General features: G+C 33.8%; 1 protein-coding gene across 3 annotated transcripts in view; it reads right to left on the bottom strand.

Moving 5' to 3' along the window:
- The window catches only part of NAV3 (neuron navigator 3), a 347,319-nt gene that overhangs the window by 204,597 nt on the left and 115,016 nt on the right, over nucleotides 1–27,706 (bottom strand). For all 3 annotated transcript variants that reach the window (XM_090273649.1, XM_090273652.1, XM_090273650.1), the window contains exons 4-5: nucleotides 23,151–23,223; nucleotides 20,540–20,723 (exon numbers count right to left, since the gene is read on the bottom strand). In XM_090273649.1, the coding sequence (XP_090129775.1) occupies nucleotides 20,540–20,723; nucleotides 23,151–23,223 (257 nt within the window). The remainder of the gene's footprint in view (nucleotides 1–20,539; nucleotides 20,724–23,150; nucleotides 23,224–27,706) is intronic.

Here is a 27,706-nt window from a genome sequence, read left to right as displayed (position 1 = left end):
ATAAACAGGATAATTTAAAATAAAAATCAACATGGCTCAATTAAATTAGAATAATGTTTTTTAAATTTAAATTTGAAAATAAATTCACCTAAAGTAAATAAAATCTTTTGTGAACATCTCAGCCTACTTCGTCAACCCAAGAGCAAGAGAGCTACCTATAGGTTCACCACTATGACTTGTCCTATAACGCTCCAAATGGAAGAAAAATTTCAGCAGGGGAGATGACAATGTTGGTTTTTCCTCCATGATTTTAAGAAATGTCATAATTTCTAGTACAGAAATGAAACAACAACATTTAGAGAGGTCAATTGACTTGGCCAAAATCAATTTGTTTTTATGACACATGTGCTTTCTAATATATTACAGAGAATACTTGCTCCCTATATTTTTATAATAAGCCTTCATACTTCAATTTTTTGAAACTTGACTTATGCCCTGGTTTCCTTGTACTTGTGAAATTGTTACTGGAAGAACACAAGAGCTGTATTAAATTCTCACTGTACTCAAACATCTTTGTATTTGACCCCATTGTTCCCTCTGCCCTTTTCAGTCTCTCTTTCATAGACTGTTGCACCAATAGGCTCATTGGATTTGTCCACCATCATTCTTGTCCATTTTGTCTTTTCTTCAAAGGCCTTCTTCCTTAACCCATCTCTTAAAAGAAATGAGTTTTCTTATGTCCTCTTTCCTCAAATATTTACATACATTCTTTTACTTAGCAATTTGTTTCTTACCCAAAATTTCAAGTAAGATCAACCAGAAATGTGAATTAATGTCTGCAACACACTCCCAGCCGTCAATATCAACTGAGTAAAAGAGGTCCACTTCCATGATCCTCAATCAACACATCAAACTCATCACATTCCTTCTTTTATTACCAAGGTTTTAATCAGATCGTTCCTTCTCATTTCTAGATTTCCCCTGGCAGCATCATCATTTTCTTTAGTCCTGTGAGCTAAAAACTCTATAGTTGATTCTTCCTTTTTCTTTTTAATTATTACAGATCAGATATTCAACCAATACTGTGTCATTTGCATGCATGTTGTCAATTTCCATGTAATCCCACTAAACTCAAGATTCAAATACTTTCCACAAAACCTCTAGATCCCTTTATTTTTCTTAGTTTTTTTTTTTTTTTGTTGTTGTTGTTTGTTTGTTTTTAATCTGCCTCTGCCTTCCTACATAGCAGAAAAGCATTTTTTTCTCCAGAGTGCTTGGAATAGCATTTCCCAAGTTTCAGATTTACAAACAGACTAGGAAAAAGCAGGTGAGTAGGTACAGCTAACACAATTTATTAGTAAAACAGACAAAAAGAACATGTAGACACAGCTCTGAGGCACGTGGGGTAGATACATAAAGTCAGAGCACCAGTAAACTAAGGCTTTTCAGACATCTGGGCTGAAGATTGCATATTTTTTTCCTGAAATGTTGTCTAATGAGACTCTAGCAAATGAATGGCAAAAATAGCAGTAACAAAACAAAAGAAAGAAATATTTTGAGGTTCACTGTGGGTTCTACGAAAGGACATAACAGCTCATCTACCTGATAAAGTGTAATATCAAGGGAATTCTTTTTATTTTCCATAACACGGAAGGGATAAGGAGATTAGAGACAGCCATGGGGTAAGGGAGTGGGGGAGGAATGAAACTCATCTGGTGTCCAATACACAGAAAGATTCAAATTGTCAGAACTTTCTAATCCAGCACCAGTGCAAATTCCTGTGTGGGACTGTAATATCTAGTTACTGTAAGGAAAGAAAGCTTCTCAAACTAAACATCCTGAATTGTGGTCATCCATTTTTATTAACCACCAAAACCTCGCTACTCAAAAATGCTGTCCATAGACCAACAAAACAGGCACCACCTGAGGCTTATTAGAAATAGTGAATCTCAGGTATTACCCTGAACCTACTGAATCAGAATCTGCATTTTAACAGAATCCCCAGGCAGTTCCTATGCCAAATGAAACTGAAGGAGCTGTGCTCTACAGAATATCTACAACCTTGTAAGGAAAAAAAAAGAAGCTTGTAGTTTCCTAAATCAAACAGCATAATCAGCGTAATCTAATGATCTCAAGGAACATCTCATCTTCTATCCAGCTGCTGCTTTGTTTTTTTATTTTATATTTTATTGTTTATGTTATTACATTGTCCTACTTTTCCTCCCTTAAGCCCCTTCCTCCCAGCCCACCTCCAATTTGCATAACCAGTCCCCTCATCCAGCTGCTGCATTAGATACTGTTTATTCCTCTCTTCTTCTAGAAAGCCTGATCTCCCCTTGCTTCATGCAACAGCCATTTCTCCAGCTACTCCTATTTCCCAAATACAGGTCCACTCACTATTCCCACCCACAAATTTTGTACTAGCACCATGAATATTTTCAAAGTCATAATCTTAGGCATCAGCTAATTTCTCTCCATTCTTTTTATATCACATCTGTATTTCATGCTGAAATCTAAAGCCTAAACTCAGAGACTCTTTTCTAAATGTCTCCTTGATACTTCTTAGATTAACTCCACCTTTATCTATCATCTACATTTTTCCCAGATATTCCAAAAATGTTCAAAACTTAATTAATTTCCCCCTTCTTCAGATGATCTTCTCTCTCTTCGATTTTGCTATGTAAATTTATGTCACCAACATTTTCTCCACTGAACAATATGGAGTTGCCCTGATTTTTACCCACATTTTTTTTTTACCTCCTTGTCCTTTCTTTTGTGGATTCTAACAACACTAGACTCTTTGTTATCAGTCCATTTTTATTTCCAGGCAAATCAAATTATTCTTCTCATAGTCAACAGAATTAACATCCAACAGAATGGATGTCAATGTCTTTTTTAAAAATTGCTATAGCCTATTGTTTGCAGGATAAAATCCAAGCTCCAAGGTTTGGTTTATGGAACACTTTGCCTTATCTCCTCATCCCTGTTTATAGCTTCACTTCCTCTGCACATCCCCCACTGCATGCTCTCTGTTATCACCACACCTTTTCTCCTTGCCTATGGCCTCTTTCCCATGGGTCCAAGGATTTTCTCACGAGGATGCCTTTATCTGAAACTACTCCTTCTCTTTTCCACATTACCAAATCATCATTGTACTTCAAAATATCACTCAGACATCAATGACATCAACTTAGTTTGAAGCATAGTTCAAGTCCAGAGTTAGTTTTTTCTTCCACTTGTCCATAGGTCTTTATCATATTCAATTTATCATGGTAAATGTCTTTTTTCTGAACTGATTGTTTAACGTTCACCAAGACAGAAATGAGGTCTATCCAGAAAGTATCCAGCCACATACTATTAAAAAATACACACATTTATTGAAGAAGATACAAGATACAAAAATATTGTACATGGGACAATGACACCTCAGTTCCCTTCAAAGTAGGTACCTTGGGACTTCACACAGTTCTCCCAATTGCCATCAGCTGCCCTGTCATATTTTCCTGAATCTTATCGACAGTCTAAACTCTCTTCCCTTTCAAAGGTGATTTTAGTTTTGGGAAAAGCCAGAAGTTGCAGGGCACCAAATGTGGGCTGTAGAGGGACTAAGTGACCTGGGTGATTTGATGTTTCACCAAAACCTTTGCCCAAGACGTGATGCATGAGTGGGCGCATTGTTGTGATGAAGCTGCCAATCACCAGAATGCTCAAGCTTAATATAAAATTTGATGTACAGTCATTGCTCTACTTGCTCAGTCATTTTGAAGGAGAGGGCCACAGAGTATACATGCTCACTCAATAGCATCTACTGCCCCCACTGACTAGTACAGTGAAGACATCATTGTTCATGCATGTGCATTCCAGTCCACTATCCTTGGCTACCAAGGACTTTTCCAAACAGACCTCATATATTGTATTCATTTTTTTGCATCTTGAGCACTTCTCATGGTGTTGGTATGTGTCCAATAACTAAATGATTGATTAATGTATACTGAGTAGCATTATCAACTAAGGGCATGTTACAGCATCATCATTTAAGCTAGGGAAATTGTCTCAGGAATGGAATTATCAAAAGTATACAGTATTCCCTCACTTATTGCGGGTATTACGTTCTAGATCCCCCCACAAAGTAGGAACCTTACTTACATTTATTCTACACTCTTAAACCTACATAACTTTAACAACATACGTATACAGTACTACAAAATCCCACGATATAGCAAAAAAATCTGTGATAAATAATTAAATATAATATTTTTTAAAATCCCACGATACAGTGAGGCTGTGATTAGTGAACCATGATATAGAGAGGGACTGAACTAAAGAAACACATTCATCTTATTGTGTTCTTATTAAATGACAGGCAGTTTACATTTATTTTCTTCTTTCTTTCTTTTTTCTTTTTTGCTGATTTTTAGGAATTTTTTCCTTTATTGAATTTATTGGGGTGACATTGGTAGCATTTAAACATTAATTCATTCACTTGTACCACTTATACCTCTTGTAAATAGCAGTACTAAAATTTAAACTTTGGTTTGTTAGTTTCTATATGCTGTGCCCTGTTCTAGCATATCATCTTCCTGCACACTGATTACAAATTACAATATTTTAATGCTTCTTTTACTATTAACTCATTGCCTTGTGAATCTGGAATTATCTCTAAGACATTATAATAGTAATTTTATACTTCATACAGAAAATCATCTCTTCTAGTCGCAAATAAATCTATTTTCAATAGATACTCTGCAGCATTTAAATAGATAACATTAAATAATTTCATCCAACAGGTCACTTACATAGAAATCTAGAATAGTCAATAACAAATGTTAAAGGGCAAGATACTTTTAGTATCTAAGCAGCTCTCCTCATATATCTTCCAAGTAAATACTATCTTTAAAAACTTTAAGCAGCATGTTAGTCATGGTGAGCAAATATGGGATATTATTTATAACTTCTCATTGCCATGTCCATTGCACACATGACCAATCAGTCACAGAACTTTATCTTCTGTTGAGCCCTGTGAGAGCCGCAAAGTCCTTGACTGGGATTCATGCAACACTTCTTAATTAAAGGGAAAAAAAAATAGAAGAAGAGTGAAATTATGTTCATCTCTTCTTTAAGTTCTCCTCAAAATAGTGTTAGATTTTAATGGTTCCGTACAAGAATTTTATAAAATATTCTATTTCTGTTGTGGAGTTCCATGCAGAAGTAAAATTTATTTAATCTTATTCCTTAGTTTTCATCCTCAAAAATAAAATTAAACCCAGACATAAAGCACATGTGCATTATTAATAGTCACCAAAATGTAATATTTGAACATCACACAATCTATCATTCATTATTTCCATTGGCTATTAAGAAGTTTTTTTTTTTTAAATCTTAATTGAGACTGTTGGTATTTGAATTGTCTTAATTTTTGTTTAATTATAAATATTTTAAAATATGTTTTCTTATTCTTTTAACATGTATTGGCACTATGCTAGAAAGATTTAATTTGGAAGAATTAGGTTTAAACGTGCAGGGATTAGTGTTTCACTTTGAGAAGTATAACCCTTAAAAACATATTTACTAACTCAAAACCCTTTCTAACGACTATAATTTGATATGTAATGGAAACTGAATTTACTTCAAGCTTAGAGGGAGAAACACAAAAATAACAGGCAGGCGTCAAGAAGTGACACATTAAAATATTTACTTTCTGTTGATTATTAAATTGAAATGCTAGCAGTAAAGATCTAGTATACTGGTTAATAATACAGTCTAGAACTGGATGGCCCTACCTGAAGACCTGGTCATCTGTTCTTTGCCTTTGTTCTCATCCAGAGGAAAATAGTTTTACCTACCTCAAGGTTTTTATGAGGGCTAAGCTGCCAATTACTTAGAAGATGGTCTTGTACAAATAAATGCTGTTAACAGTTTAAAAAAAATTTCGTGGGATTCAGAGGTACATTTGAGAGCCCCCAAATACTCTAAGCCCCCACAGGAGGCTCTATAAATATTCAGGTGAACTTAGTACAACATGACTTCCTATATTTTTCAATGCCGACAATTACCCTGCCCTCCTAGGCTCAGTCGTCTTACTAATACCACATCCTTCGGTTCTCACCTATCACTTTTGAGATTACTACACATTCTTACTTCATAAGCATAGGCCACTCAGGACAGAAGTTGAGCTTTTCACTCCTGCTCTCACCCCTCAGGTTTATAATTCACTTGAAAACATGTTTTCTTGAAAGTGAATACAATTAAGTCTTATCCTTTCTCAAACCTTCCTAGATACTACTCACTCTTCTTTCTTGAACTCAGCAATCTCAATCCCTAAAGGTCCCAATCCTATAAAGAATCACCAGAAATTTTTCCAAAAGAACATTGAATAACCATCATTCCCAAAGCAACGCACATAGAATGAGCCTTCCAGAACCCATAATTCTAAGCACTGAAAAAACTCAAAAAGTGTCTCAAATACAGAACTTAAACAATATTTTGTTTTGTGATATGATTATATGAAACTGTAGTTTTGATATACTTAGAATATATAGTATATTTACTATTTTAACCAGAGTTTTATGTTGGATTTTTAATCTATATTTCATGACTAATTTGAAAGACAATGATAAATGTCTCAGAAAATGAGGCATTCTTCAACAACAATAACAAAAAAACAATTTTCTTTTAAGAAGGTAGCAAACTACCATAACTCTGAATATGTTGCAAAACAGACAAAAAGAACATTCTGTTGTTTGCTCACTTCACCCATAAATATAGCCACCAGAGTTTTGTTCTGAGTCCTCCCTACCTTTATACAATTTTCTTGAGTAATCTCTTCCTTTTCTATCATTTCAATCAATAAAACATGGTTAAGCTAATGTTCCAGGCAGATCTTTTATCTCTGGCCCTGAGAGTGAGGGCTCCAGAGCCACACACTAGAAATAGTTCCACTGAAATAACAAATTCATAAAAGCCAAAGCTAACCTTTTCCTTTCCACCTTCTTCTTTCCATCTGTTTTCACTATTACAGTATTAATTCATTCTTTATTGAAATACATCACTATCCAATGAGTCAACAAAAATAGAAACATGATGATTTCATTTCACCTTTATCTCCAAACAGTCCCCAAATCCCTTTTCCCAGTCTGACCCTCATGCCCATTAACATTGATCTGCTGGCTCTCCTGCCACTATATCTGTGGTGCCCTTCTCCCACCTCTCCCCAAAGCACATCTCTTCCCTACCCCCTCACCAAGCTTATGTTCCTCAATTTAAAATGGCCTCATTTTTCCTCTATTCAAAATATATATATATATATATATATATATATATATATTTCCAAGGCAATTTTCCTTAACATTCAAGAAATAGGTCTCAGCTACTAGACACAGCATGAAGAGCCTCCAGAAACTGACTTCTGCCTGCTTCTCTAATCTTATCTCTCATCAGATTCTGCAGCAATTTAAAACACAGAGCAATAATACATTCTTTGATGCTCCTTTCATTAAGAGGTGAAATCTTTGTCCCACCTCTACCCATTGAACCTGGGTGGGCTTGTCACTCCTCAACCAATAGATCACCATGAAGCAAGTAGAATGTTCCTGAGATTGTCGTACTGGAGAGGCCTGTGTAGTCACTATTCCAGCTAAGCTGCTGGACATGTGAAATAAAGTTACCTTAAAAGTGGATTCTCCAGCTATAGATGTTTTGGTTCTCAGCAGCTCCCTCTAGAGGTGTGCCCTGTCTAATTCCTAGGCCCACAAAATCAGTAAGTATCATAAAATGGTTATTGTTTGGGGCCACTATGTTTTGGGTGTTATTTTTAAACAGCAGTAGATACCCTGAACAAACACATTTTCAGTTACATTTTTTCCTTGGCTGAATAGTTGCTGAAATGGCATTTCTTTCTCCAGGGCCTTTGTATGGGCTCCTTCCTCAACCTGTAATCACTGAGTAATTGTACCCTGTTAGATTAGTTAGCATACCTTGCTGAATTATCTTGTTAAATAGGTCCTGCATTGGAGTGTGAGGAATTTGAAAGGTAAAGCACCACTGTTTCTCAGGCATACATCTAGCATAATTCTTGCTACATGGTGGAAAGGTAACATTTGAACTTTGAAATCACCAATGGGGCTGGGGAGTGGGGAACCACTGGGCTCTAAATGTAATATATAAAGAATCACTAGGAACAATATCATCTTTCATTAAAATATTTCATTTCATGTCCATATGGTATTCATTAATTATGCCCAACTGCACAGTCACTAGCTGATTAACACATAAAATTCAGGCACAAAACAGTCATTCTTAAAATGTTTGTACTCAATACAAATCTAACTGAATAAATTATGCTTATCAAAGAAAGACAGAACATACAGGCAATTTTTCACATCATGTAGATTTTTATAACTCCATATGTATTAAGAACATATATAGAAAATTATCTTAGAATCACTTTTATTCCTCCTTCTTCTATCTACCTCAGACTTGAAGTCACACAATCACACCATGAGTGGCAGTTCCTATACAGAAACCCTATACAAGCATTTAGTATTCTTGATTCATAAAGAAAGAGAAAAATGTGCTTAATCCTAACATCACATCTGTCTTTCTAATAGCACTCTACCCAGGGCACCAAGGAGGACTACAAGGAAAGAAATCACAGTATCCGAAGTAAGAAATTTCTTGGGCATGGATTTTAATAAATACTTTTTACCTCCTAATTGTACTTTTCTTTTACAAGGTGGTATATCACAAGAGTAGACATTATTTCCTTTGAAATTCATTGAATACAACTTGAGAGAAAATTAGGAATGAGTTACCCAAGATATACTATAATTAAATACATGGGAATAAAGTTTTAAATTGAGGATTTTTAGACAAAATAAACTTTGAAGACAGTGAAGCACACCCACTGAAATTCAGATATATTAAAATATATTTCCTATGATTGCTAAGTGTACAAATGAAATCATACATTCAGAATCAAGATTTGAAACATTCTTTTAACCAAGTTCTTCCTTTAGGATAAAGAATTTTCTCTTCGTAAGATCCTTGTGTAATATTATAAAATGGTAGGTGACAAGCTAATAGCTCTAAGAGAGGGAGACGTTCTGCTACTTCTACAAAAGGACTTTGTGCCTTAAAACCATATATGCTCCTTTAAAAATATTTAAGACATTTGCAGCAACTATACTCCCATCTGAGAAAGTAATAAACATGCTTTCTCCCTTAATTTAAATTTGCTGAGACCTCACTATGACTGTTATTGTCTAATTCATATATGAGTCAGAAACTTAGCTTTCATTCACATGTTTCTTTTAGTAACTGGGTGGCTGCAATATCATCCCAATCATGAGTAAGACAGATGACTATAATAACTTATCCAATTAATGAATTATGATATGTCAATATGTCACAACCTCTGTCTTATCTTAAATTTCAACTGACAGTTAATAAGGCCACCTGCATGGTTTGCTTTTGTGGGATGTCAAAACAGTTAACTAAAGAGGAAGACACCTGTGTAATAGAGTCCCACATCAAAGTCTCATGCTCTTTCAGGAATGCAGAATTTCAAGATAAAGGAAAACTCAGGAAACTAGGGTCATATTTCTTTCACCCATGTCATCATAAATTAGATTTTCCATAGTGGTTTTACTTACACATGGCTCAAAACATTCTGCTCTTGCATGAATTTTTTCACTTACAATTTTCAGTATGAAGAAAATTATATCCTAAGGCATTAAGTGCTCCATTACAAAAGTTAACTTTAAGGTAACCAACTTAAAAAATTTGACCCTGAAGACCAGTAGACAAAGCTATTTTGTTGAGCTCAAAATTTAAATAAACTTTGGCAAAGACTACCCTGACTAGCGAAAAATATGGATTAATACATCTAAAGACTTAAAAAGTGTTGTGGTAAGCACAAAATATGTTAAACTATTTCTTAGTTCATGAAAATGACATTTAATTTTCATACTTATAAAATAATTATATAAATGGATGTTTTTAAAATGTTTGAAGACCAGTTAGAAAGTAAATTTTACAGAGTCCTTATAATTGGGACACTCTCGATTTATTGCAAAGTAAATGTGATCATCAGTAGAGTCAGTCGCTATTATAAAGTGGTGGCTGGAGTCTCAGAACATCTGATGGTGAACTCTGGGGCCAAGTCTGCGCTTCAACTCTGCAGGGAGAGAAGGTTGATCTTGTTTATACATCTTCTGAGACTAAGAGGTCAATCAGAGAGAGGGAACAGTAGAAATGGTCAGAAGTGGAAGCATAGGAAATAGAATATGAAGAGGCAAATGTTGACAGTGTGCTTTATAAATGCCCCATAAATGCTAAAAGTAAAATGGAACCAAATAATTTCTAGTGCTTGGGAGACAATGTTCATAAAATGTATAAAAAATATCAAAATATTTTGTGGTAAAATGCTAAAGAAATAAAACACAAATCAGGCATCCTGAATCACAGCTCTATGATGATGTACAAATCACATAAAAAAAACTTGGTCATTGTAATATTAAATTATAATAACTGGATCACTATTGTTTTTATCTAGATTTCTATGTCAAAAAACACACGTCTTAATTTAAATTCTCTAAATTAGGAGTCAAATACTTTAAAATATATATTATATTCTCACAATTCCCTTGGAATGATAGAATGTAATTATGATGTTTTAATTTCCACCTGAATAAACTATGTTTAATTCATTGATTTTTATTTTGTTAAAGAAAAAAAATAAGTTATCAGAACTAATAATGATTCTGTCCATGACTTTTGAAATTCAAACTCATGTATTATGGCCTTCTCCCTAATGTATCACTAACAAGTTGATAAAGGAATAATAACGTTTTAAGTTCACAACATCAAGGATAACAGGATAGAGAGAGGGGACATAAATGGACAAGAGACTTCAGGAGATCTTGAAGATCTGACAATAAATCGAGGCATGCTAATGGAAAACACATTGCAAGGGAAGCCTCATCCTAGTGTACACCTGGAGAGAGAAGTAAATCTAGAAAAGTTAGGAAAGAAAATGGACACGCTCATTATAGATAAAATGACAGGACTCTGAGTAAAAGGGAGATTAATCAAATGTTTATGTCAACACTATCAATGAGCAGTTATGGCCAGACATAAACCAATTAATTAACCTCCCTCCCCAATAAAAGGAAGCTACTTTAACTATAACAACTAATTAATCCCTGAAAAAAACATGCTGGCATAAAGGGATTCCTCAGTTTACTCGACTAATCCCTCTAAAGCACCATTGAATGAGCTCTGGCCCATTTAAAAAATAATCTATTGGTTTATACATACAATTTAATCAACTATCAGCTTCCAACAGACATTCACAAAAGGCCTTGAATAGTGAAGAATCAGAGTTTATGTCTTAATTCTGCAGAATGTACTTATAATTGCCATTATGTAAATATTCCATTGGTTTTAAAACTTTTGGATTCAACCTATACTCAGAACCTGTAGAAATCATATGTGTACAACATAGAATGTAAATTTTATGAAACTTAATAAAAAATTAAAGTGCAAATGACTGAGGTTAGAAAACTTTAGTGGATGGAAGAGAACTACACAGAAGTGCTACTATCCTGTTTTACAAAATACAATGTCAAAACATATTCTACAATTGATTGAGAAAAAATTAAAGGTCCCATTTAATTATATAAAGTTACTAGCATAACTCATAAAAGAAAAAAGAGTAAAATTTAACCATGTTAGTAGCACTCCTAGAAAGAACTGTTTCTCTATTTACTACCTCCAAGTCCTCCCTCTTGTTTTATATTGAACAGATTCCAAACAAGCTATCACAGCCCCTACGCTAGTGGAACAGCTTCCAGTGCATAACCCATTCATGAGTTAGTTCTCAGCACACATCCTACTTAGGTGCAACACTTAATGCAGTTGGGGTCACGTAGGTAAGTAGGCTAGAAACATAACTCTGTGGCCAGATTGTCTGGATTTAATTTATGAATTAATTATGGTGTGTGCAATTTAGTTGATCTTGCCATTTTCAGTTTCCTTATCTGAAAACTAGCTTAATAATAGTACCTATGTCATATGGTTGTTGTAAGGGCTGAAAGAATGAATAGGTGGACAAGGTACTCAGAATGGTGACTGAACACAGGAGAGGCTACATATAAACTTACTGTTGATCTCTCCTTGCCCCCTGAGAACACTTCCTTCACTTGTCTTCCAGGAGAACAAGTTCTGGTTATCCTCCTACATTATGGGCTGGCTCTTTTCAGTTTCCTCTCCCAGGTTTTTCTATTTGACTGATCTATAAACATCAGTGGGCTCCTGACTCCAGTCTTCGATCCTCTTCTCATCGTCTACACATAGATTTTGGTGACTTTATTTATGTCTAGTGTCACAACTTTTTATAATTTCTATATGCTTATATTTCCAGAATGTTTGTTTATAGTCTACACCTGTCCCTTAAACTCCAGTCTTGCAACTCCAATTATCTCCTTAATATTTTCACTTAGATATATTTAATACACATTTCAAAATAGACATGTCCTAAGTGAATATGTGACCTTCTCCCTACCAAACCTGCTAGTCCACATTCTTTTCTATGTCAGTAAGTGAAAACACCATTTTCTAATAGTTAACACCAACAGCATTATAGTCTCCTCTCCATTTAACAATCCTACTACAGATCTGGCAGCTAATTCAACACTACTCTCAAAATACATTTGGAATTTATCCTTCTCTATCCACTTTCACCATGGTAGTCCAAGCTTACTCTGCAACTCCACGACTGTTTCCACCTTTTGCCACTATAATCTATTATCAACACAGGAGCCAGAGTGGCCTTTGATTTGTCTACTGTCATGTCCCTCTTTACGTTACATCATATCTTCCCGTCTCTCCTGGAGTAACATCCAGAGTCCTTGCAGGGATGACAGAGTCATACTAGCGCCTCCCTGTTCTTTATCTGAATTGTCTCTTACTCTCCTGCTTCTGTTCCTCTGACCCATCCCAAATGGGATATTTTCTCTTTTTGAAATAGACCAGACAGGCTCCCAATCAAGCTCTTGGGTACTGTTCTTCTGTAAGCCTGAAACACCCACCACAAGATAATCACACAGCTCCTTTGCTCAACGTCATCATCTGACTGAGGACTTCCTCAGAACCTTATTTAAGTTTGCAAAAATATAACATCCACACCTCTTTTATCCCCTTTTCTTATTTATTTTTCTCCACTATCAGCTATCCAATTATGGCTATGTTATCTATTTTAATTAACTGTTTATTATTGATCTACCGCCACCAGAATGCAAGCTTCACGAGGCAAAGATTCTTTACTGTATTTGTCCTCTGCTATATCTCTGGTGCCTAGGAGAGTGCCTGGAACACACTAAGTGCCAAATAAATATTTGTTGACTACATTAAAGGGGAATGGGAGAGATGGGGAGAGTGAATCAAAAGACAATGACCAAATTAATAAATAAAAACTAATAGAAGTATTTTATTTAGCTACATGGTATTAACTACTAAAGAAAATACCTAAAATAATTAAAAGAGTTACCTCTGTGTAGCTAGACTGAGCATGGAAAGATCTGATCATTACACTGTTATTTTTAATCATAAGGATATTATTACTTTGAATTATATTTAATAAAAGTTAGAAATAAAATGGACATAATTGATCAGAGAAAGTAAAAGAGGAGGGAACAGTGATGAGGTTGACAAGGTTTTTAATGTGGGTCAATATATTTTATTAACACCTGTGATATGATCTTAAAGTAGAAGAGAATATAAAAGTTATTTGTGTGTCTACTATACTCCTACATTAAGTATTAGGGTAAAGAGGCACTTTATACACAAATTATTTCATGTGGTCTTCTCAATATCCATATGAGAGAGTTATCACTTCAATCTTAGAGGTAAGAACACTGGTATTTGAGCAGGCTAAAATCACTTGCCCAGTGTCATGCCACTGGGAATTAGGAGGCAGAATTCAAACCCATGTCTGCCTGGCTCTAAAATCATCAACACTATATAGCTGCTGCTTCATCTCTAACAGAAGAATGAATGGTTGTCAAGCTTTTTAAATAGGGGATAAAAACAGACTATGAGCAAAATGTGTGCTTATGTGTGTGCACATATATTCTTTTAATATTTTACCCCCTAAATTGCTTAATTAAACAATAATTTCTTTTCCTTCAATTATTTCTCTTTAGGCATAAAATATCCTGTTTTTTTTTTTTTTTCTTTCTTGAATATCCTTTTCTTAAATCCTCAGCCAAAAATATCTTTATTGATTTTAAGACTGAGAGGAAGGGGGGAGAGAGAGAAAGAGAGAGAGAGAGAGAGAGAGAGAGAGAGAGAGAGAGAGAGAGAGAGAGAGAGAGAGAGAAAGAGAGAGAAATGTGAGAGAGAAACATCAATTGGCTGCCCCCAGTATTCACCCTGGCTGGGGCTTATACCTACAACCTAGGTATGTGTCCTCACTGGGAATCGAATACACAACCTTGTTTCGTGTATGGGATGATGTTCCAACCAACTCAGCCATACCAGCTAGGACAAAAATATTCTGCTGTTTAAAAAAAATCATAAATATCCTTTTAGTTTTGTTTAAAGTTTAATTGATTCACCGACTTTTTTGAATAGCATGCTGTAGGCCAGAACACAGAGCTGAGTTAAGCTTTAATAAAAGCCAGGTTTGTGAGAGCTTAGATTACCAGTGCCTTCCTGTCATCTTAAATTAAACTTCCTCATATACTTTACAAGATTTATAACCCCAGGCTGAAAAGCTGTAAACCTTCCCAGTTTTAGAGGGAATCTCCCAGAACGAAGTGATGTTTCCTGTAGAAGAGAAAGGCAAATGTCCTCCGCAGGAGAGGGTTTCCAGAGCAATGTGTGTGGTGGGGTCACGGGAGCCTCGGGAAGGGGCTGCAAAGGGAATAGAGGAGTCACTCAAAGAGCACGTATGGAAAGGTCTGCAGTTCGAGTTGTGAGCTCAATAGGAGCAAGTTTATCTACACTGTGAGTGGACATATTCTTGATTTTCTCCTACAAAATAAGAAGCAGAAGAGCAAAGGAGCATCTGTGGAGATCGTAACCTCCCATATTCCTAAGAGAGCTCTTATTTGAGTTCAGAAAGACTTAGCATTATCACTGCCTTTAACATTTCTATCATCTACCGATGTGATTTCTTACCTACCTCCATTTTCATGTTCAATCATTTTCTTTTTTACATGTTTTAATTCTACAAAACCTGTAAATGAAGTATTTGCTCACGTGATTGGAACTATTTAATAACAGGATAAAAAACATTTAATAATCCAGATCAAAATTAAACTAGAAGGCCTACATTTTAAGGAAAAGTGCCTCCCTTTTAAAAAGTTTTTATATACTGGTATAACCATACCAGTATATAAGAAAAATAAATTTTAATTTTATAATTTTCTTTCACTATAATCCTTTACCAGATATTCTTAGGAAAATTAAACATTCATAACATGCATTCTGCTCATTGCTGACAGTTCTCATGTGCCAGGCACTGTGTATGATTTTGGAGAAACTGAACTTTGTTACAACTGGAACTCCAATTGTCAAAAAAAAATGTGGAAAAATATGACTAGTATATATACTCTGAATACTTAAGACATTTCTGATGGAAATTAATTTTCTGATTTTGAAAATTACAAAATACATTTCTACCTTTTTTAAGAATAAGAAATAGTATTTTCCTCGTCTCATAGTTAACACCTATAAAATATCTATAAAAATAACTCTGATTTCAACTCATCACTTTATATAAAAATATTTCTCATAATTTTCCAGTTGGTTGGAGAACAGGTGTTTAATCTATTCTTTTCAAAACACAAAGTTAGAACAAACTGGTTTTATCTTTTGTATTATGTAAATGCAAATAGGTATAGCATTATATAATACAGCAAGATATTTAATCTTTGCCCATGTAACACCTTCTGGAAATCACTGTAGAGAAAATCTAGTTTTACATTCAATATATTCAACTTGTCGACATTGATGACTTGATTAATCAAGTCTTTATCATCCAAATACAGCCAGATACTTCCCATGTCAAGGATTTAAGAAATTTAAAATTTGTGTCCCACCTTTATTTTAATACAGATACTACAGTAGACAATTCAAGTCAAATGATTAAAAAGACTGGTGATCAAGGAACAAGATTCCCTACACATATCATCAATTTCAATCACATAAACAAGGCCATTTTAGGATTAATTCAGAGCATGTAGCTTTTAATAGTATATTCTCCTTGTAAGATTAAATGTTATTGATAAGAGAAGGGCAAATTTTTACATTAATATTATTAATTAACAAAGTGAATCAGTAATCTGGACATCTTAAAGATAATACTTTTATGTTGGATTAGTTGTAGCATTGATATTTTTTAGCATTATGTAATTACATTTTTTAAAAAAGGCAGACTATGCTCTATTAGCTGCAAATTAGATACACCATTTCTGATTACTAGATTAGTTATCGTATTTGGCTTGTCTGAGCCAAACAAGACAAAAAAGAAGGGAGTTATAAACACAAATAGCTTTAAGTTATCAGTGACGTTCCAAAGCCCAAACACTTCACTATATCACCTATTTATTTTTTAAGCACCAAAATGCCAACAGTCTTTGTAATATGCTTTCTTATTCCACAGAACCGAAATCACATATTAGTAAAGGAACAGTATTGCAGAGAGGTGGCAACACAGACAGCAGTGAATTAATGAATGACAACCAGAAAGCTAAAGGAACCGGATAGCTATAATAAAAGACCAAAGAAGGACATAAGAGATCAATTAGGATAGAAGCAAACAGTTCCATGCATCTGGGTAATCTCTGATGGTTCCACTATGTGTCATTTTGAAACTTAATGTAGTTCAATATCCTGACCACCCAATAAACAAGAAAATATTTATTTATCTTAATTATATTAATTGTATAAATATATGCAAGTTTAATTTAAAATAACTTACAATTGTAACTATAAATCTTATAGCATCCCTACTTCAAATTTGAAACAGTTATACTACAGATGCTTACATTTACACTTTTCAAAAATAATTATTAAGAACATACTATATGTAAGGCCCCATGCTAATTCCTTGGACTACAGCAGTGACTAAAATATAAAAATATTGCTGTCCCCACAGTACTTACATTTAAGAGAGGCAGAAGTGGCAATAATAAAGAATGAATATAATAAGTAAATGATAGGTTAGAAGGTGATTAGAGCTACAGAAAAAAGGAAAAGTACAACAAAGTACTATAATGGGGAATGAAGACCGCAGCCTGTAGTGTTAAAAGTTCGGTCAAGGTAAGCATCAGTTCAGAGGCAACATTTGAGCAGTTGACTTGAAGAAGGTGAGAGGTTTAGCCGAGCAGCAACCAGGGAAGAACAGTACAGGCAAATAAATCAGCCAGCACCCAATCCCTAAGATGGGGGCAAGCCTGGGCTACTTGAAACCATTGCAAACCTTTGAGCAGGGATGTGAAACATGCCAGTTAGGTTCAAAGTGTTTTATAAGTACTGACCCACTGAACCCCCAAGATAACTCATGTGATCAGGGCCATTTTTATTCTCTTTTTAAAATGAAGATGTGAAGTATAGAAGAGTTGGGTAAGCTGCCCAAGGTCACACAATTAGGAAGTTGTTAAGATGGATCTAAGTGCAGGCAGTCTGATTCTAGGGGTGAACGCTTAATAAGTAGAGCTCTAGCTGCTCCTTGAACATGACACTCACATGCCTGCATGCTCACATGTTTGAGCACACACCCACAACCACATACCACGGAGTGCAGAGGAAGCTGAGAGACTAGAAGAAGAATTTGTTCCCTACATTCTTTTCCTCTTTGTCCACATTTTACTTTCTTATGTATTGTATATTTTACTTGTTAATCTTTAAATCAAAGTATCTGTTTAAATGAAAGACATTCAAATTGATTGAAAACATATGCCGTTATTTTAAAATGAGCAAAACAAAATTAGCAATTCTTAATGTATAAAATAAGTATTATGGAAATACACACAGTTATGCCTATTATTTTAAATAAACAAAGAAAACATACCAAAGCACTCATACTGATTTGAAACAAGATACCCTAATATTTTTGTTAATCTACAGAAAAAAATGTACGAACATTTTCTGGCTAAATGTCCAGAATAATATAGCAGCTAATCATTTATATTATTTACTTGGAAAGTGCTTTGGAATCAATAGAAAGACCTCATAAATTATGACTTATAACTCACATCCCGAGCAAATGAAGATAAATGTGTCACTGGGATTCTTTTTCTAAAATAATCATCTTGGTTCTATTAAATAGACACAATATTCCTTTCCTATGTTTATTATCACTAAGGGCTTTTGAAAAATGCTGAAATATATTGATTGTTATATGTAAGTCTACATAAATTCTAATTCACAGATGATTTCACTGTAACAAATCTATACAAATTAAAATATTAATGTCTGAAATATAATATTTTCTAAATCACAGAATATTTTTATTATAATTAAGATGAGTTCTTCTATGTCAGAGTCCTAAGTATTGCATTTAGTATAGCAAGCACTCTACATTTATTAATTATCAATCCAAAAAGTAATTAAACCCTATTTATCAGAAGAAATTTATTTAAGAGTCTACCTCAGTCTTAAAGGACACTGGTGAAAAGAACACTTCCCACAAACTATCAATAAAAGAAATAAGACAGCTTTCCCCAAATGGTGTAAAATTACCATGCCTGTTATATACAGCTCCATGTTTTAAAATGCAATATAGCTTCATAACAGCAATGCATATCCAGCAAGAATAGAAAAAAAAAAAGTCTCTCCCAAATGGCTGTAACCACTGAGAAATTCTGGGCAAGAAATTACATATGGCAGATACAGAAACAGAATGAAGGAAATCAGTGACAAATGACATTCCATATCACTTCCAGAGTCAACATGTTTTGTATAATACCACTATACTGTCTATATTTTTCAGCTACTATTCTTGCTTTTTGTGAATTCAAATAGCTTAAACCAAACCCTAAGAAATACTGTTTCTGGCAGTTTTCAAAACCTAGATCTTTTTCTATTAACCATCCTCCCAAAAATTAGTAATAAAAAATTAAAAATAATGTATCCTTTTTTTCTCCCTCTATCTTCTTAAGAAATTCAAAGAACTTATTACACTATAGAGATTTTTTTTTCACTTTTACTCCTGCACAATTTCACTTGACATATCAAAAGCCAGTATGAGCTTAAACTGAAGCACACCTGTATTATTGAGTAATGAGAAATATCCCTTATCACTCCATGGACTTTGTAATATCTCATATTTTCAATGAAACTATCATTTTTCTTTATTGATTTAATAATTAACTAAGTGAGAGCTGGTTGGCAGACAAAAGAGAAAGGGATTTCTGAATTGTCAAATATTTGACAATAAGTAGGGGGTGGTTTGTGAATGTATTTTGGAGTTTCATTTTAGCTTTTTGAGTCAATGCTAATTACCAAAAACAAAGTCAAGATGAACCGAGTATTATTAGGTTTCAAGCTTTGCTTCTCAGGTGAAAAAAGAAATGTTTATATATGTTTGGTAAGTGTATATACTTTTAAAGACAATGATGAGTATTTTCATATCATACATTCTCCCTCCTTAAAAAAATAATCATACCTATTTATAAACTAAAGCTAACTACCTGATACCCTGGTCATTGATCAGGAACCAATGTGTCAGCTTGGTGAGGTTTATTCAGTCCCACTTGTTCTATCAAACTAATCTAGCTGTTACCACGAAAATATTTTGTGTTTGCGGTTCAAGTCCACAGCAGTTGACTTTAAGTAAGGAATATTTGAGGATTTCTTGAGATTAAATTCCACACATATAGTAGGTTCAGTTCATGCTGAGTTTCAGTCTGTTCTTCCTGTGGGGCTGCTTTTAGGATTTCAGACTTGCCTAGCCAGTCCCCACGAACATGTAAAATAATCCTTTACAATAACTCTCTTAATATGTATCTCTTACTGGTTCTGCTTCTCCGGTTGAACCCTGACTAACATTGATTCCAAACTGAAAAAGAAAAGCACTAATTCAAGAGGGAAGGAAGCTGGCCTGATACGTTACACTCCCCAACCCAGGCTGTGTCTACATGCACCAATAGACTGGAGTCAGACAACATACACATGTGCGTGTATACATACACACACACTTACATACACCATCTCACAACAGAAACAGTATGTTTCTACTCAAACTCCTTTGTTTTTCAGACCTAAAATTTTTGACATTTAATGATTCAATTAATCCAAAGTATCAACAAAAGACACCTATACAACTGGAGACTAGGATTCAATAGCACATTCTAAATGACACAGCATTTTGCAGGAGGAAGTAACTGTCATATTACTTAACAAGAAAGACATTTCACACACTTCGATACAAACCATAGCTATCTTCATGAAGCAAACACAAATACTTCAGCTAGAAAGTGGTTTTAACTTCTATAACATTAGTCAAATAATCCCATCACATTGACAGAATTAACTAACAACAAGTTGTATCTACAAATTGAGTTTCAGCACAGCCCCTGCTCCCCTTCCTTACCTGGACTGCATATCTTGCTGGGTTTTGGCCTGACTGGCTTCAGCCGGAGGAGAGGCGTGAGCAACCCGCTGCTGAAGTTCCACCAAGGACTGGTAATACTGTTGCTGATGGTGTTGTTGCTGCTTGTAGCGAGACAAACTGAAAAACAGCCCTAGAATAGCTTTTAAGTTTCCATTTCTTATTTCTGTATCAAAGGGAAAATATAAAAACAGTATCATATGAAATAAATGTGGTTTCTTTTTTTTTTACAAGTGAAATTCTAGATGCCATTCTCTTAGACCATATATCTATGAATGTACAAATGCAATTTGATTCTCTCTGTCATAAATGCAAGCAAGTATGAATTTCAGAAACATGCCAACATTTTCAAATACTTGAAATTTCAGGGAGAAAGTGAAGGGATGGAGAGTACAGAGTACAAAGTTTACTTGAGTGATGCTCTTTCTGATCCTGAACTACACGTTATTTCTAGAGTTAGCTTCCTCTTGGAAATGCATGGGTGCCCTGTCTTGTGCTGATCATTTGATTTAGTACTCTGCTTCCCTCACAAATACACACAGCTGTTTCCAACAGTGATGGCTATAAACTGAAGAAAGTAAGCCACTTAAATGCCATTGTCCTGCATTATAAATACTGATGGGTTGGGTGCAACTCATAATAGCAATTGAATTTATAGCAGCCAACATTCCTGCTAAATCACCCACCAAACAATTTATTATAATACATATATATAGATATAATACATACATACTATATATACTCCAAAAAGCAGAGCACATCATAGGTATCAATTTTTAGCAGTCCAATTGTTTTATTTTTAATTCAGGGTACATATCAATAAACAATAAAAATCAGCTTACTCGTGACTTTAGATAACATAATTGAATAAATGTAAATGAAAATCGTAATTCTAACACACGGACCTGTGTAAATTTTTCTAATATTGAATAAAAAATTTAAATGCACCAAGTAAATTACAATCTGAGACTAGATTTTTCTCTTGAAGTTATAATTAAAAAATAGTTAAAGAGATAAAGTAAAACTTGAAATAAGGCTATTCAACCAGTAATAATATTTTAAACTAAACTTGCTATTGGAAATAAAACACATCATCCCATGAAGTCAAGGTTTTATGTCTTTTTTTTTTTTTTGGAGTTTAGGAACATTAATAACCTATTTAGAAATCTTGCTCTCTGATGGTTTATAAAGTCACACAAACTATGCAGTGGAATTATTCATATAAAATGAGGTTCTGAGTTTTCCTTCTATTTTTTTCACCCAAACTTTCCTCACTGTTGCCATAATATAGAAGAGTTGGCTTGATCAATACGAAGCTACAGTGAGAAAGTATTTTCTTATGCAAACCTGAATGATCTCAGAGTTTTAAATTTTTCTTGTTTTATTATTATGCATGTTTAATTAATTTAGAAATTAAATTAATTTTTAGCATTCATATATTTTAGAAAATAAATAAAAATCAATAGGGTTATGTTAATAAAGAATGTCATGTGAAAAGGAAGATATGTGGAAAATAGTAGCATTTTTATCTTCCTTTTAACTACTTAGAAAGTAAAATATTATCCTGGGGAATTTTATCAAGTTTTACTCTCAGTAACAGAACCACCAGTGAGGTCTGAGCCTAAGCTCTTTGGCCATCAAATATGTAACTTAATATTAGATATTATAAAATATAACAAAATGTAATATAAAAGAAAATCCAAACATAGAAGAAACTTCTACTAAATGTTCATTATGTTTGAAAAGTCACACATTCCTCTTTTTCCAATAACAGCAAACATTTAAAAACTTAGAATTATCTAATATTTCTAGTGTCTGTAAGTCAAAAAGCCCTTTCAGAGCAAATTGATTGTAGTAGAAACATCAAGCAATCTAAATGTTCATAGAGTTTAACAGTAGCTAACAGAACCTTTTAATATAAGAATTAGTATTCAAATTAAAATGGTTATTGTTGATACAGGTCTCAAAGGACTTGCTATACCATAACTTTAGCAATTGGTTTTTGCTAATAGTACTTGGAAATTTTTCCTAAATATGTATGTGAAAGAAAAAGATTCAGAAAAGAGATGACAGAACTAGTTGTCTTTTTTTACTTTTCTGTGTTCAATTTTAATGATGATCTTTTAAACCTTAATGACTTAAAGCCTTTACACATAACAGTTATTAAATACTGTTAGTTCTAATTATTTAATAGCTCATGATAACTCATTTAAAATGATCAAATATTAAACTAGAATTACCAATTTGATTATATTGATACAGTATTTAAACATTATACTATCATTACCTGTATTCATATATTATCCAGCATTATCTATCCACCAACATTCCTCTGGTTAAGACTCTAAAAATACTATACACCGGTAATATCATAAAACGTTCTGTTAATTTACCTCCCTCCCATACACTCAGTAACATAAAAGCAGTTAAATAAAGCATAACCATTGTATTTACATTTCTATTAGTTTAGAAACTTGACTCATTTCCTTTGTTATATTGAAGAGCTATGTACCCTCAACTTACATTTCTTGCGTTATAAGAAAAGTATTTTACAAACTTGGGCACCATTTGTGACAGTTGTGCTTTTTCTTACCTTCAGCAGATAGACCTTGAACATTTACTCCTCTGGCTGCTAGAAAACTAAGGCAGACATCAACATTTTCAATCTGTAACAATAAAGAGCAGTGAAAAAGTAACAGAGAATTATTTTTAAATAAATAAATGAGGTAGAATAAAACCAGAGAGAAAGATAAAGAAATACTGAATGTTTTACATTCATTTCATACTAGAGATCTTTACCAGAGTTTAACCAGAGTTATTTTGGCTAATTGCAGAATGAATATAAAGCTTGCATTGTCCAGTTTGGTACTTACAATTCATAAAGGCCTGATCACGAATGGCATTCTTACAGATTAGCAACCCACCTCCTTAACATAAAACCCGACTTTTGCAATCCACAAATGAAATTGCTTCACAAATGAGTCTCAACTAAATCATTCACACAGGAGGAGACAGTGGCTTATGTGAATTTTGGAATGTTAAGATGTGGGTATTTGAGATTCAACCAATATTTCCTAAGTATGCCTAAAGATAAATAAGATAGACAAAGTATTGATACAACATGAGGAGAATGAAGCATATTTTCATCCTAAACCAAAGCAAGTCTTAATTTTCAAAACTGTATTTGTATTTCCACAGTTGGTTGAATAATCCTCTGATTAAATATAGGTATTGCCTTTGTAATTTAAAAGACTGATGCCATGGCGTTTAAATAGTTTCAATATGATAACCAACTTGTTAACAATTTAGTGTGACCACAAAAAAAAAAAAAACAACAAAAAACAAAAAACCACCAATGATTTATTTTAATTCACAGGTTGATCTCAACATTGACCATCATGTTATACTGTGAAGTTAAATGTCTAAATCTTTCTAAAAAGAGTATAGAAAACTAGACAGTTCCAGTTCTTTATGAATCATCTCCCTGGATATTTTGGTGTTCCCTAAATCTTGAAATTCTTAGGTAATTAGGAGATTTAAAGTTAATACTTGGCAAAGTATTATTTTCTGTCTCATGTTCTCATCCAAAGCTATGCATGAGGACTTAAAAGTTCTGCCAAAGTCTTCTCTAGCTTAGCTTCAGAGTAAGGTCAAAAAGTCTCTTAAAAACATAAAAAGAAAAAAGAGACTCAAGAACCTGTCCTTATAAAATAGACAACTATTTATGGTGTTTTTAAAATGTAATTTTGCATGAAATTCAAGTAATGATATTCAATGAGATAGTCTTGGCTTCAAAATGATGGTAGCCAAGGTATACACATTTACTCTGAGAAAAATTCATTTTTATATTGATTCATTTCAAAGTGAGTTTTACTTTTCTATTGAAAAAATAAGAGTGGAAGATGCTGAATGCAACATGACCAATCTCAGTCTACCTTCTTCTTTACAGATTAAGCAACTGACCGCAGAGATGGTTTCACATAAAGATGAGCAAAAGAAGTCAACGAAATAGTATATACTATGTGATGCTCAACTTATATGAAATTCAAGGAGCACAACACTAAACCATGAAAACAAAAATCAGAATAGTGATGAACTTTGGACGAATATAGTCAGGAAAGGGGCATCCGAGGAACAGGCATGCTGGAAGTGTCCTTGATTGGGATCTGAGTGATGATCTAGGTGTATACACGCTATTAAAAAATTGATCAGCTGTATACTTAAGATTGTAGTGCTTTATACACTTTGTGTGTTTTACCTCAATTTCTTTTACAGTACTTTACACTCTTCTATGTATGTTTTACATAAATTGAAAATAAAATAAAATAACATGATTGTTTTGCTGAGAATAGACTCTAGGTATACAAGGATAGATGTAAGGAAATGGGTTAGGTGGCTGTTACAAGCAATTAAAGTGAATGATTATCGTGTTCCAGATAAAGGTGATGAGAAATGGTCAGACTCTGGATACATTCTGAAGAATTCTAGCAGGAAGCTATGGCTTAAAAAAAGAAAAGAGTAAAAGATGACGCCAAGGTTTTTGGCTTCAGCCAATTGATGAAGTCTCTGTCCATTAAGATAGAAAAAGACATCGATAAATACAAGCAGTTGACTTTTGGACGTATTATCTAGTCTATTAGACATACAAATGGAGATTTTAAGTAGGCAGTTGGACACACAATGTGGAGTTCAATTAAGAGGTTTGGGAATGTAGATCTAAAGTTGGAACTCATACACATGGTAATTAAAGCCATGGGGCCAGATTAAAACACCGAGTGTGTAGACATAAAAACGAAAGAGAAACAAACATTGTGCCCTTGGAGACTAATACTGGAAAGAAAAGAAGGAACCAATAGAGGAGACTGAGCTCCCTTTACAGTGATAATTAAAGAAAATTCACTCTAGGTGCTGTGGGCACCAGACTTCTCATTTGGGTAGGTCATAGTCACATCTATAGCTCACAGGCAGGCAGTCACTCCCAGGACTTTCACTTGCCTAGGATTATGTCATGCACAATTTCTTGGGTCCTTCTGTTTGGGATTAAGTTTTATTGGCATGGAACACCTACATTGCCTCTCTTTTTCTTGTTAAGTTTAAACAAGAAAAAGATAGTTTGTGGATAACTATAAACTATTGACTATATAAAGTAAACAAAGTAAAAACATTTCTAAGTTCTAGATATAGTCAATATTTTCAGAAGTTTCAAAATGTGTGGGCACATTGAGCCTTGAGGGTTTGGGGATTCTTATAGAAATAGTTAAAGTTGCAGAATGGCCTCAACGAAAACACAATTTTCTAAAGACAATTGACTGATTTCTAATATTTTCTACTATGCCAAAGAAAAAATGGGAGCCATTTTTCAAAACAGGAATTTCCTTGTTTAATTTCATATTGTACATTTATCTTGACTCTTAGAAACTTGGTAAATATTAGCATATCTATTGTTAAATTGCAAATTGGGTTTCAAAGGAGGAACAGTCAGTGTGTATATTAAAAATTTCAGTATTTATCCATTTTAGTGTTCAATATATTCCTCCCCAATGCAGAGTTTTTAATTAGCACAGCTCTTTATTGAACTCACACACTTTAACCTGAATGTTTTGTGACACTGAGCCTTTTAATATTTTTACTATAATATTGGTATACTGTTTTGGGAAATGTAAATGGAAGAATCTTTCACTATATTAACAAAGTTATCGCTTGTCCATTCACGGATTTCTTTCACTTTTACTTATAGATATTTACTAGAAATTATATTTAGGTACTAAATATGTTGGTATAATTAATATCAACATTATAGTTATTGACCCAATTTAAACCACAGCACCAACACAATGATTAATAAATTCATCAGCAACTACTGACTGTTTAGTATGGGTAAAGAGCTCTGCTAGGTAGTAAAGGGATATAAAAGTGAATTACAAGTCCTTTGCCTATGTGAGCTTCTAAAACAGCTGAAGAGACCAAGACAGTTCATTAATTACCAAAACACACATTCTGAAAGAGAATTATAAACAATACTGAATGGCAGTGAAGAGAATGGACTTATTAATTTTCATTACACATCTGGGGAAAGCTTCATAGAAGAAGCATTATTCAGACTAAAAAACTAAGTCCAATTTTGATAAGGTTAAACAGATGTTTGAAGGAGAGGCAGGCATCCCTATCAGAGCAACAGAGAACAAACGTACTCACAAGGATTCTTGAGAATAGATCATGCCAATCTTTACTTTCTGCAATTATGTTTATAGAATTAAATTTAGTCTGCAATTAAACAGCTCTGTTGCCCCTTGGATTCTCCAAAACTACTGCAGTATAAAAAGTTAAGTAATTGTAAACCAGGAAGTGGGCATAATACTTCACAGATAAGTCCTCTCTACAGACACCATGCATCCTGGTTAAGGCACGTCTGAAGTGCTAGGTACTGTTGCGAGTCATATGTAGAGACTGCCTAGAATATAAAATGTTCTTAACTTTCTCTGGATGGTAAATTATTCTGTGACTGGTGCTATTTTTGATTAACTTACACTTCCTATTTTTCACAAGAAACTTGTGCTGTAGTGTCATTATATAAATTAATTAAATAACTGTGATTTCAACTAAAAAAGAAAAATAGATAAGATGGCTCAGTTTGAGCAAGTTCCTTCCCTATCAAAAAATGTGAATAGTTATATAGATTTTAGGTCAAGATTTTACCAAAATATAAAGTTGTGTGGTGAATTAACATAAAATGCAGTAATATTTTTTCATTAATTAAAAGTTGCTAAGATTTTTTTTTTCATTTACCTATTAGTTCACTCCTATCTCCTTTCCTCAAAGAGATCAGCCCATGGCCTCTAGATGTCTTCTCTTTTCACATGGCAGCTGCTGTGTAGTTTGTTTGACTTTTTACTTATTCCTACATGAGCAGACTCACTACACTTCTTGCATATAATCAGAGAAAATTACAATATAAAGGACTTATTATTCCTTCTTTAAGAGTGATTCTGTAGCTGGCCAAAGCCTGCTTCACATTGCAAAAAAAGAGAGAACTGCCTCTCCAGAAAATTCCACTGCTTCAAGGAATTTATTCCAAGGAAATAATTAGACGAGTGCTCCACTGTCTACAAAAGGACTCAAAGGTTCACCAAAAAAGAAAAAAGAAAGTGT

Source organism: Furipterus horrens, unplaced genomic scaffold, assembly GCF_987537825.1.
Source record: "Furipterus horrens unplaced genomic scaffold, mFurHor1.1.pri manual_scaffold_4, whole genome shotgun sequence".
NCBI lineage: Eukaryota > Metazoa > Chordata > Mammalia > Chiroptera > Furipteridae > Furipterus > Furipterus horrens.
Note: the sequence above shows the minus strand (reverse complement) of the source record. Positions and strands in the feature narration are given on the sequence as shown.